The following is a 13,348-nucleotide window of genomic DNA, read 5'->3' on the forward strand; positions in this document are numbered from 1 at the left end:
AGACAGTATCTAAGAGAGAATACAATCAGGGAATGGCTTTACCAAGGCGGGCAGAGGTCAGAATGGCGGAATTCCTTCCCTGTTGTAATGAATATACTAAAACCACCAGCGGTTTGGTGACTATCCCTGGGTACAGTAGTAAAACAGAAGGGGAAAGCCTGGTACAGAAAGCTGAATGGCCCAGAGAAAACCTAGGTGGTGACAAGAGCCTAAAGGCACATGCAGGTACGCATCTTTTATATTGGATGTGATACACTTACATGGCCCCTGTTGAATCTCTTGGGGACCAACAGTAAAGCAAGTTTAGAACTTCAAATCTTGAGACATCTATAGCAAGATGCTGATCCAATGTGGCTCCAAATATCTTCTGTTTTCCTGGCTCACCTGAAGAGGAAAAAACACTACAGAGGATGTGGGAACTGAATTTCTTTATGTAGTTTCTTCTAGAGCAACTGTCTGAAAGTTTTGGCTCAATCCTTTATGAAGTCTGGAGATGAGACACTTGAGGGACTAGTGAAAAACAAAATTCAAATGAAAAGGTGGAGTGAGGCATCTAAATGGGGAATACGAGAGCAAAAGATAACCGTCGTAGGTAAATCAGCATTTCTACTCTGTAAGTGGGAGGAGGCAGAGAAAGGAGAGAAAAAATATGCACAGATGTTTCTCCCTCCACTCCCTCACCCCAATTGCTACTAAAAATTTCCGAAGTACCTAAACTTTTTGACCACAATTAGGGAGTGAATAAGCAAGGTTATTTGGAAAGGTAAGCATTTTGTCAAGTCTCCCTCCCCGGGCTATGTGACATTATTAAGCAGTAGGGAGGCCTCTCAGATAATACTTTTTTCTAAGAACAGATTCTGGTGTAATACAGCTTGAAGCAATAAGAAAGAGAAATATAAACTCAATTTCTGCAAAAATGGAAGTCACAGGACAATATACCATATTGACAAAGTTTATTTAATTCTGTTTTTCAAAAGGGGAGGGACGGCTTTCATATAATAAGAAATCAGAACAAAAAGTAATTTCTATGTAATAGAAAATATTTTTAAACTAGGCAACACAAACTGCATGCTTCATCCCCTTTGGAAATATTATCCCCTGGAAAGATAATCTTAAAAAACTAAGATTAGCAAAAGCAAATCTGATGTACATTACCACACAAAAGCATAAAAATGTAGTCCATAATATTTAGATTCATTTTAGTAACTTTTTTCTTAAAACATTTTACCTAAATATTATTCTCCAGCATTCATGTAATAGCCTAGAACATAAAACAATTTTCTTTCCAAATATTTTCCATTTTAACCAGTTTACTTGAACTATGTCTAGTAAAAATACCAGAATTTACTGACAAATAGGATTGGAGAACCAATTAGATCCTTACCTGACGTGGCTGCTCATTCATTCGTTGTGGGTCTGATTTCACTTTATTACTAGGATGATTTGTGACTTTGGTTACTGGTTGTTTGAAAATTGATGCGGTTTGTCTAATTGGCAATGTTGTATTCAAGTCTGGTTTACCCTGTGGATATAAGCATGTTTTCATTAATAGATATTACATATAAATATAATTTGGTGAATTTTTTATTAATCATCCATTACTTTTAAGTTTTTATTTAAATTCCAGTTAGTTAACATACAGTGTAGTATTAGTTTCAGGTGTACAACACAGTGATTCAACATTTCCATACATTACCCAGTGTTCATCACTAGTGCACTGCTTCATCCCCATCATCTATTTAACCCATGCCCAAACCCCCTCCCCTCTGGTGACCATCAGTTCTCTCTATAATTAGTCTGTTTCTTGGTTTGTCTCTTTTTTTCCCCCTTTGATTTTTAAGTTTACTTATTTAAATAATCTCTACACCCAATGTGGGGCTCAAACTCATGACCGTGAGATCAAGAGTCACATGCTCCTCTGACTGAGCCAGGCAGGCACCTCTGTTTTGTTTCTTAAATTCCACATATGAGCAAAATCACATAGATGGAGCTAGAGATTATGCTAAGTGAAATAAGCCAGAGAAATACCATTATCCATTACTTTAAATCATATTATACCAAACTTCTCAATCTCAGTATTATAAATACTCGAAAGGACACTTTTAGCACTTCATTATACAAGACATACATGAAGTTTTCCTATCATAAAAAGCTTTATTTTTTTTATAAAAAGCTTTCTGTGTATTTTAAAATGTAAGGAAATTATCTATACATAATTCATGATTAATTTGATTAGCAAGATATTCAGGACTTTTAAATGAACGAATTGTGCTTGTGGGTAACACAAAAAGGAGCATTTTCAGAACAATCATCAGGACAGCAATCATCTCAACACTTGAGAATGGAGGAAAATATGGTATACTTGGCCTTTAAAATGTGAATAACCTGGTCAGCTACTAGGAGGCTAGGTTTACATAAAACCATATAAGTTAAACTTCACTCTCATATAAAAAGATAATTAGAAATGGAAGTTCTAAAAAATAGAACTCAATTTAGCAACAAACATATATTTTAATCAACCAGTAAATAAAATCTAAGATGTGTTCTAGTAAAGTCAAAATGTGGCAGAGTTACTATTAAGTTCATTTGCAATGGAGGAACAGAGGGGCAAGGAAGGAGAAGAAAAAAAAAACCAAAATGTGATTTAATCATTGTATATTTCTGATTCTGGCAAAAATATATATACATAAACAGACATCTGTATCTGAAACAATAGACATCTGGTATTTTTGATAAATACGCTTGATAAATCTACAGGATATTCAATGAACTTTTGTCTTTACAACTATCCCCAGATAAAAATTGTACTATCAACTTCCAGGCTCCAAAAGAATGGTTCTCAAACTTCAGCACACATCCCTACCACCCAGAGAATTTATTAAAACATGATTCCTGGGCCTCAGCCCTAGAGATTCTGATTCAGGAGAGACGAGGTGAGGCCTGGGAACTTGCATTTCTATTAAGCTTGCACACAATGCTGATGCTACTGATCCAGGGACCACCTGGAGAACCACTACTCTACAACAAAGATTGCAAACTGGTTGCAGAAGAACCAAGTTTAACCCATAGGTGTAATTTGTTGTTTTTAGTGTATTAAAATAAGTGAACATCTACAAGATCTGGAGATTTCACATAAAATCCAGATTCTAGCTTAAAAACTCAAAGATCTAGAAATACTGGACTTGATTTGGCTACAACAGGCCATAATTAATTAGTAATATCTGCTCACAAGGGTTCCCCTTTAGCAAAACTCCTCAACAACTCAGTTTGCATTACCCGGCTAAGCCTGAGGTGTTGAGCTTATGACCTCTGCTTAAAGAATGTTTTATCAATGCAAGAAAGGTAAGCAACAGAATAAATCAAACTGACAACTAGCACAATCATGGTATTACTTGGACACATTATGTGTCCCCTCCCCACATCCCTTCTTTTCTGTATGTATTGGGCATGCTTGACGTTCCTTTATCTCACTCACTTTTCTCCGAATGTACGCGCTCACCTTTAGGAGATAGATTCATCTTGTTTGTTTGCTTTTCATAATCTCTACAGCTAACATGGGGCTCGAACCCACAACCCCAAGATGAAGAACCATCTGCTCTTCCAACGGAGTCAGCCAAGAAGCCAGGGACATATTCGCCTTAAATAAGACTAACAATATTTCTCAGGTATTTAGCTTCCTTTATAGATTTTCAAAAAATTTTGATTTAGAAGTGAGCAAATTTGACCGACAGGCTACAAAATAACCACTTAGGATGCCACTTTAAAGGTGTGAAACTTAAGAATGTGTATTTTTAAAAGCTCTCTTGGATGGGGCACCTGGGTCGCTCAGTTGGCTAAGCATCTGACTGGATTTCTGCAGAGGTCATGATCTCAGAGTCCTGAGAATGAGCCGACAAAGGGTTCTGCGCTCGGCAAGGAGTCTGTCTGCTTCTCTGCTTCTCTCTCCCTTTGCCCTTCCCACAACTCACATATGCATGTGTGCGCTCTCTCAAATGAGTACGTAAATCTTAAAAAGAGAAAAAGAAAAAAAAAAGCTCTCCTAATAATTCTGTGATGCACAGAAGGCTTGGACACCTCTGATTTATGACATCTAGACCATTCTGAGGCCCTAAGTGAAGCCATTCAAATTATAAAATGTTTAATATTCAATCCTAAAGAAGCTTACAGAGAACTTTTCCTATCACTAGTTATGATTATTATCACTAAATCATACTTTCTTTGGTTTTTAAATGTTTTCATTCTTAATAAAGAACAATATACTCTGCTGGTATTAACAAGATGGCATTAGTGGACACTGCCACGGTTTCTATAAGTCTCTAAGATTTTCATTGTTACAAAGGATGACTAGAGACAGTGGGGACTATTCTAAATGAATCCTGAATCTACAAAGACTGGAAGGAAGCATGAAACATATAAAACTATTGGTGCTATAACAGGAAGATTGCCTTTTTTTAATTAACTTATGTTTTTGGTGCAATAAGTAAAAATTAGAAGAAAAAGCTGGCTTAAAATATTCAAAATACACAATTCCCACTGTCTGAGACAGTGCATTCCTCAGTGGAATGGAGTAAGAGATTATTTTGACTTTCCTTGTTTTCTCCTTTTAACTAACTTGAAAGCTCTGAAGAGAGAATTTTTTTACTAATTAATTTTGTATTCCAAAACAGTGGCATGTAATCTGAAAAACTGGCCTAACTGGTTCTCCCAGAAACTGTCACAAAAACACTAAATTGTATTAGCACTCTCACCTGAGGAGTGCCAAAGTTGTGCCCAGTTGTGTCTGAGTCCTTGTAAATAACTATCAATCCTCCATAAACTTAGAAGTCATAAAGGAAACACTTTTTTAACGGGCAAGATTAAAACTATTCCTGTAGTTGTAATCTTCCCTTTCAGTGTCAGAAAAAGTAAAGCAGAAGTTTTCTCTGTCCCTCTTGGATGTAAGTCCCAGGAGGGCAGAAATCTTATATCCTTTATCACACAATTAAAATGGCAAACACACACATTCTAATATTAGAAAGAAAAAGTTTCCAACCTTGATAAATCTTCTCAGTATACAGGCTATCCCTCAAATCAAAATTTAATGTATTTTATAATAATAGGTATATTAAGCTGGAAGTACTCAACTCAATTTTTGAGACTCTTCTACCCCATTAGGTGCTAGGAGGAATACAAAAATAAATCTTTAAATTAAAAAAAAAAAGACATTTATTTCATCTCTTTCCAATAAATATCTGAGGTGGATCTATGTATACTCAGAATGAATATGCAATAAAAAATCAATTTTTAAAACAAAGAATCAGTGACAGGGAGAAAACATATTTCCTTTTGAAAAGATTAATAGTGATCAATACTAGAGCTGAGCATCAAAAGTGGAGCTGAAATTTCTAGAAGCCTGGGTGAAAAGAGAAGCATTAAATCATGTAGGTATCAGGTCAGAGAAGAGGAAGCATACCAATTAATAAGGAAAACAAAGTGTCCTGCTATTAAATCTAGAAAAAAAAATTAAAGACACTGACATACAACAAATATTAAGCAAATTTCAAATGCTTTTTCGTTTTCAGTGACCTTCCTTAAAAGCGAAGAACATATAAAGGAAAATTAGAGAAGGTGATTCATAAAGGGACTAAACACCAGTGTGGTCTAATTATCATGTACCTTTCAGTTGACCTAAGTTGACTAAGGCAAGAAATGAGGATAATTAAAGAGGTAGACGAAGAGCGTATGTCATAAACAAGTGATTTTCAAACATTTCTGCACTCTCAGCAGCTAAAAAACTTTTGAAAATATGTATACCTCACCTACATTTCAAAGCTGACATCAAACTTTAATTGCAAAAAATGCACGTACTACAAGTTTAAATACTGACACTTTGATAATAAACATACCACTTAGAGATGTATCAAACAGAACCTAAATATACCCACCATCAATATACCCACTTACACATGAACAAAATCTTCAACTGTTACATTTTATTTCCCTTTCTCTTTGAATACTTCCATTCCCAAAGTTATTTCCTATTTTTAAACTTGAAAACCTTTAATTGATCATTTATAGATCATGACATGATTTTTTTTAAACCTTTTGTGACCACGATTTTTTAAAAAAATAAATTTCTGGTTTACTACATCAGTAGTATGTAACTGCCCCCAAATAGTAAATTACATATTAATAAATGAAATAAAAATTAGACATATTAAAGGAGAGAGTTTTTAATTCAAAATTAACTTCATGGTCTTGGATGAGTATCACTAGCTGCTAGAATGGGTCAAGATTTAGTACCAATTCTGTTCCTATTCTTCATTTTTTATAGATGGAACACCAAGAAATCTTGTTCACATAAATGAGTAAATAGAATGAGTTTTACTGTCAGTCTTTCAATTTCTTTTGAGTTATATGTCAAAATTTACATAGTGAACCATCAAAATTTTTTAATAATCGACATCTACATTAAGTTCTCTATAAATTTTAGATAATTATATTGGCAGAAAGACTTGACTATTATCAAGTAATTCATTTTCTTAGCATCAATACCAGTGTTTCAAATTATTCCTTAACTAGATCTCAAACATTTTGCACAATGGTAATAAGGCAGACAAAAAGTGTGCTCTTCTGTAAAACGGGAACTGAGGGAAAAAGAACCTGTACCTCCATCTCAGGTGCATGCTCACATCAACTGCAAGAAAGAGTATACATGAAAGTTAAGGATACAGTAATACTCCTTTAAAATCATCCTTATTGTATACTATGTAAGGTTATAAACAGCAGGAATTTAATTTTTTATTCTAAGTGTCACTTTTCCCAGCCTGGCTTTGAAATAAAGCTGAGTAACAGTTCGGAATTGTACATATTCTATGACAAGAGTCAAAAGGAGCCATTTTTATTTTTAAAATTCCTGCAAATTTTGCAGTTTAAAAATTAGCTGTTTGTTTTAGTGTAAAAATGTTGCCCTACCTACCCAAATGCTCAAATAAAATGGATACTTTCAAGTATCATTTTAATTCTTTGGCTTCCCATATAGTACATACCCCCACAAGAGATATTCATGCCCCAATCTGAAAAGCAAGCACTTTATTTTTCTAAGGTCACTTTCCTCATCTGTAAATGAGGATAACAATAACCACTCGTAAGATTCTTACAGAGATCAAACAAGATAATGCATGTGTGATGTTTCTGCCTAATGCAGCTTTTGATCACTGAACAAATCCTGAACAAATTTGCCTACTGTGTGCCAGGCACATGCTGGGGATACGGTCATCATCAAAACACTAAAGTCCTTGCCTCCGAGCTTACAGTCTGGGGGTAGAAGACAACAATTAACGTAACAGGTGTGTATTTTATAGTCATGTTAGCATGTAAATTCTGAATAAATAGCTATTTCTATCATGAGCATTAACATGTTTTTGAGCATGCTATTGAAATTTAGGAACTTAAACCTATTAAGCTTTTCCAGGAGGAAAGCCATCCCCTGGTCCACAGAGAGGGGAGACTGAGTGGCGTCTTCACAGCAAACCAATATTATCGTCAAAAAATAATTTCAGGTTTGCTCTAGAATATGTACAGTAGCCTATAGTTAAGGCCTTTTCACAAAATCAAAAACCAACAATGTAAAAAGTGCTTGACAATCTTTCAGATTTTTAAAAAATTGAGGTAAAATTCACACACCATAAAATTCACCATTTTTAAGTGCAAAACTCAATGTTTTTTAGTATATTCACAAAGTTGTGCAAACTCCATAGGCTTTCACAAAAAAGTAAAGAAAAATATCTGAGATTTTTTATTTTGTACTGAAAATCCACTTAGTGGAATATCCTAATCTTGAGAAACAAGATTTTTTTAAGATCAATGAGATATTTTTAAAAAATTAAAAAAAAAAAACAGGTGTACTACACATTGAGCTCATTAAAAAAGACTTGTAGTTAAATGAAGAGATGGAGGATTAAAATTCATCATTGTACACAAGTTTTGAAAAGTTCTACTTCAAAAACAACTTCTTGCAGCTTTAGTGAGTAGAGGGTCATTAAAGGACTTATGGCAAAACATAGGAATGGGAGTTTCAACCCAGTACTTAAGAACAGCCCTACTCAAATTAAGACAGCCACTATGTGGAACTCATTATCTCCCTTTACATCTGGTTATCACTAGCTGTGTACACATCCTTGGGAGAGTTGTGGAAATAGTCACACAAATTATTTTCTATAGGTTTCTTTTGCTGACCTACAGTCTACAATGTCAGGGAACTCTTCAGGACCCTATATAATAGTGAAATAGGCCTCGATTGTCAACAAAAACCTAGGCATCCAAAAGAAGTCTTGCCAAAGCCATAGCATAGGCAACTGTGTCTCCAAATCTATCTTATTAGCATGAAAGCCAATCCCAACCCTCTCAAAAGGGCCTATCTTTCATACTTGGATAAATTTAAAGCACTAACTTCTAATGATAAACCTAGTATCATACTGAACAGATTATTCTCATCAGCAAGCCTTTTTGCCAACATGTAAAGTTTTTCTGTTTACTTTTTGGTCCCCCTTAGCAATCTTTGTCCAATCAATATCTAAATACAGATGATCCCTGAACAATGGTGCAGGAGTTAGGGGCACCTAAATGCCTCACAGTCAAAAATCCACATATAATTTTGATTCCCCAAAAACTTAATAGCCTACTGTGACTGGAGGCCTTACAGTTAACATAAACAGCTGATTAATACATATTTTTAGTTTATATGTGCTATATACTGTATTCTTACAAATAAGCTAGAAAAAAGAAAATGTTAAAAAATCATAAGAGAATACATTTACAGTATTGCACTGTATTTATCAAAAGAAATCTGCATATAAGTAGACCTGAGCATTTCAAACCTGTGTTGAAGGATCAACTGTATCCGCTGTCAAATTAGCCAAAAGAGTAGAATGGTGTTGTTAGCTAATAACTTTTCCTCACTTGTTAGCTTTATCAAGTATGTTTCTGCATATGAAAAAATTAGAAGTACTCTGGGCAAAATACTAAAGGGTTCTGAGATGAGAGTCCTTTGCTTTTATCCTTTCTTCCTTTATTGATTCACTAAACAAGCACGTCACCATCATTCCTGCCTCAATAAATACAACAGCCTCCGAAACTGGCACCCAACTTCCACTTCTGCACCTCTACAAGATATTCTCCGCACACCGGCCAAAGCGATCCTATTGCTCCTTACATGGAGTCTGAAAACAGCATCCCATACCACTCCTTGTTCTGGCTTGACAAGCCTTGTGATTAGGTTTGTCTACAGCCTTGACCTCACCTAGACCCCTCTCCCACTCACTAAACTCCAGCCACTGTGGCCTTCACTGCCCTTACAGGCAAAATGTATCCTGCCATAGTGATCTTGCACTGGCTAGCTATTCCCTTTACGTGGCGTGCTTTTTCCCTGTGGTTTTTGTATAGCTCACTCTGTCATTCATATGTCAGCCAAAAAAATCACCCTCTTGGAGAGACTGATTGCTCAACCTAAACAGCCACCCAATCAGTCTCAATCACCCTTACTTAATTCACTGTACCACATTTAATATTTATACTGTGTATTAGTTTGTAATGCCACTAGAATTAAAGTTCCATAAGCACAGAAACTTCCTTTACTATATTCCCAGGGTCTGCAATAACACCTGAGCATAGAATATGCTAAAAAATTTGTGGGATAAATGGATGCATAAAATGTCTACTACACATAAAGTCTTGTTATGCAGACCCTACCCTTCAATAGTCTCATTTTCTGCTTTAAACTTACAGGTGCTACATAGATGGAAAGTAGAATTCAATACAGTCTACAATATCCATCTCGAAACTATTAGGTAAAGAATAGAGTCATCTTTATTATCTGTCTTGAGATTATCAACATAAGAGAAGCAGTCCCAAGACTTACTCCATTTATTACTATTCAACGAATACTTATAGGTATCTGACCAGGGTCTTCCTCTGAGTCACAAAGACAGCCCACAGCCAGGACCATAATATTTTAACTGTGTACTCTGTTCTAACAATTATCAAAATTAATACCACTGCACATCACATTCCTATCTCAGTAGTAACCAAATAGTTAAGTCCCTCCAATCCTACATTATCACCCATCACTCATCCCCGTAATATTCTTTACATCCACTCATCTACCCCATTGTCCAGTGGCTTTCAAACTTTTTTGACCCATCCCATCCCCAATCCTTACACTGTAACTCCTGATGACTGACCAAACTTTCCTACATCCTCAATATTTTCTCTGAATATTCTCTGCAGCTCCTGCACTTAGTGACTTGGCCATCCCTTGAAGATACTATCTCCCCTCAAAAGGTTCTCTCAAATGAAGCTTTTTCTCTTTCCATCCCTCCCTTCCCACTTCCCCTTTCTCCTTATCACTCTCAACTACATATCTAAAAGCCAAGAGATGGTAGTTTTCTCCTTTCTCCCATTTTTCTCAAATAATTTCTCCATTTTTGATCCTTCAAAAACACCAGTTCTTTGAAACTCATGTCTGGCTGTACTCATGTCTTCCTCTCCTCCCTTCCTCCTTCATTCACTAGACTTTAGTTTCCCTTACAGTCTTCCTTTCCATCCCAACTCCTGTCCTCATTCTGGGAGACCTCAATATTCATATGGATAACTCACCCAACATCCTGAGTCCTTTCACCTAATCGTCCACCCACCTTCACTCACCTAACATTATAGGCACAGGCTTGTCAACACTAGTAACTACGTCATCTCCAGTATCTCAATCAAGCATCCAGCTCTCCAATTCCTACTTCCTATCCTTGCACTTTCTCAGAACTGCCCTCTGCACTTCTTTCACCCCAGCTGTTATCTCCTATTCATTGTCCTATTTTCTCACTCTGCCTTAACCCCTTTCACATTCCTCCCTATCCAGTACAGGTTCTACGTCCATCATTATAATGCAAATGTGCTTAACTTTCTTGACCTCTGTGGTTTCTCCATTTGAGCTACAGACCCCATTCTTCTTAAATTTTTCAAAGTCGTCTAACTTGGGAGACTGTCTAAATCAGCATCTCTTTCACCTACCATGCAGTGATTCTCTTCTCTATCCAAAAAAAAATTATTGAGTGACTTGTCCACGCTAATTTTATCTCTCACTCACTTTCAACCCCATCCAATCTGGCTTCTGTTACCAATGTAAACCAAGGTTATTAATTAGTTTCGTGTTGCCAAATTCATGGAAGTTTCTCAGTCGTCCTCCACTCAACCCTTCAGTGGCATCAATACAACTAACCAGTCTTCTTTTTGAAGCAGTCTCCTCTCCCTTGTCTTTCCTACCTTACTGGCTGTTCCTTATCAATCCACTTTGCTGATTCTTTCCACTCTAACCTAGTTCTAATTATTGAATATTTTCAGAGCTTGGTTCTGGATCCTATTGCCTGGGTAATCTCCTTTGGTCCCATTACTTAGACTACTACCTATGTGATGACTTTCCAGTTGAGATCTCTCAATTAGCACACTAACTGCATACAATACATATCCATTTGGATGTTTAATAAGCAACTCAACCTCTTGCTTATTCAAAACTTATTTTATCCATCCATATGAACTCTCCTAAGGTTGACCTCAGTGAACGGTAACCCAATCTACCCACTCATCTAAAAACTAAGGTCTTGGGACACCTGGGTGGCTCAAGTGATTGAGCATCTGCTTAGGGCATGATCCCAGGGTCTTAGGATTGAATCCCACATCAGGCTCCCCATGCCTCTGCCTATGTCTCTTTCTGCCTGTCTCTCATGAATAATTTTTTTTAATTTAAAAAAATAAAATAAAAACTAAGGTCTCACATTTAAGTCTTCTCTTTTCTGTCATCTTCCCCCACCCAATCAATAGCAAATCATGTAAATTCTACATTCAAAACAGATCAAGAAAAAAAAAACAGATCAAGAAACTGCCCACCTCTCTCCACCACACATCCAGACCATCACCATTTATTAGCACACTACTATAGGTACTTGCTGCTCACTTCCACTTTTGTCCGTTTCATTTCAAATTATCAGAAACTAGACTCAACAGTGGCCCACACTTAAGGGAGATGCCAACAATCCCTTATAAGGACTCGAAGGCCTAGAAATACTAGTTTATCACCTGTGATCTGCTCACTCTCCCTCTCCACCCTAATTATATCCACTAGAGAGATACAAGAAGACACTCCATTCAACAAGTACTTAATACACTGATAAAGAGGACACCAGCAAGCACCCTTGGAAAATATCTTAGTTACTTTCTCTACAAGCCAAGAACATTGGTAGAAGGAATGAGATCACTATTTTCAGTGTGGATGGAAAGAGTCTAGGAAGAATCCAAAGGGCAGTTTGGATAGAGCACATAGTGTGCGCTATCAGGAGCTTGTAATCAGAATTGATCCTACCACAGAGTTCATTAGTACTGGTTAGTACAAGCTCCCAAGGACAGAAATAAGTCAGCCCAACTAAGATACTATCTTCAATAACTGAAAAATCCCTAATTTGTTCAACAAAGGCCTAATTTGAGCTACAGCAAGTAAGTGGGTCCCTCATATCTTGCCAAGGCCTTGCTTCCCCTCCTGCTTCTAAACTGTGGTTATTAGCTTTCTCAGCTACATTTTCCTTTGAGAATTTGATAAAGATAATAGACTCTCTCCTCAGAAAAAAAGCATAACAGAAACTACTGCACTCAGTTCAAAGGTTCCTGGAGGCCTTCTGAAGAATGTACTCTCAGGCTGGACACCGGGCGGACTTCTCTATTGGTTCTCTATTGGCCTCTTTCATCCATCAAAGGAAAAAATAATAATGATAATGTTCTTTAGTAATGCATTCTCTTCTAAATACTGTCCTTTCTCCTCCCTCCCTCATTTAAGCTCTGTAAGACTAGTCTAACCATTTTTATGGGGAGAGAGGTTAAAAATGCACATATATGTATGTACATGTTGTAAATGCACAGAAGCTCTGGAAGGACATACAAAAAAAAAAAAAAGATTAACAATAATTTCCTCTCGAGAAGAGGACCTTAACAGAGAGGCTGGAGAGGGAGGGAGGCTTTTTTATTGAATATACTTTGACCCTGTGTACAAATTACCTAATCAAATAGTAACAAATCAAAATTTTAAAACTTTTAAATAAGCAGGCTACATTTTGCTTCTAATTTCTCATTTCCCAGAAACTTTTCAGCATTCTAAATAAGACTTCTGGTTCCTCAAAATTGGTTATGAAAGGTCACCAGATGCCTTCTAATTTGGAAATCCAATAGATACTACAGTCTTTAGCCTCCTTGATCTTGCCATGTCAGTTAACAAAAGTTTTCTTTCTTAGGTTTTTAGTACACTACATTTTCTTGATTCTCCTATTACCTT

General features: G+C 36.3%; 1 protein-coding gene across 1 annotated transcript in view; it reads right to left on the bottom strand.

The window, feature by feature from the left end:
* The window catches only part of LOC129495443 (methyl-CpG-binding domain protein 2), a 62,377-nt gene that overhangs the window by 28,642 nt on the left and 20,387 nt on the right, over positions 1–13,348 (bottom strand). Inside the window, exon 3 of the mRNA XM_055302938.1 lies at positions 1,385–1,522. Within this exon, the coding sequence (XP_055158913.1) occupies positions 1,385–1,522 (138 nt within the window). The remainder of the gene's footprint in view (positions 1–1,384; positions 1,523–13,348) is intronic.

This window comes from Nyctereutes procyonoides, unplaced genomic scaffold (assembly GCF_905146905.1).
Source record: "Nyctereutes procyonoides isolate TBG_1078 unplaced genomic scaffold, NYPRO_anot_genome, whole genome shotgun sequence".
Taxonomy (NCBI): Eukaryota; Metazoa; Chordata; class Mammalia; order Carnivora; family Canidae; genus Nyctereutes; species Nyctereutes procyonoides.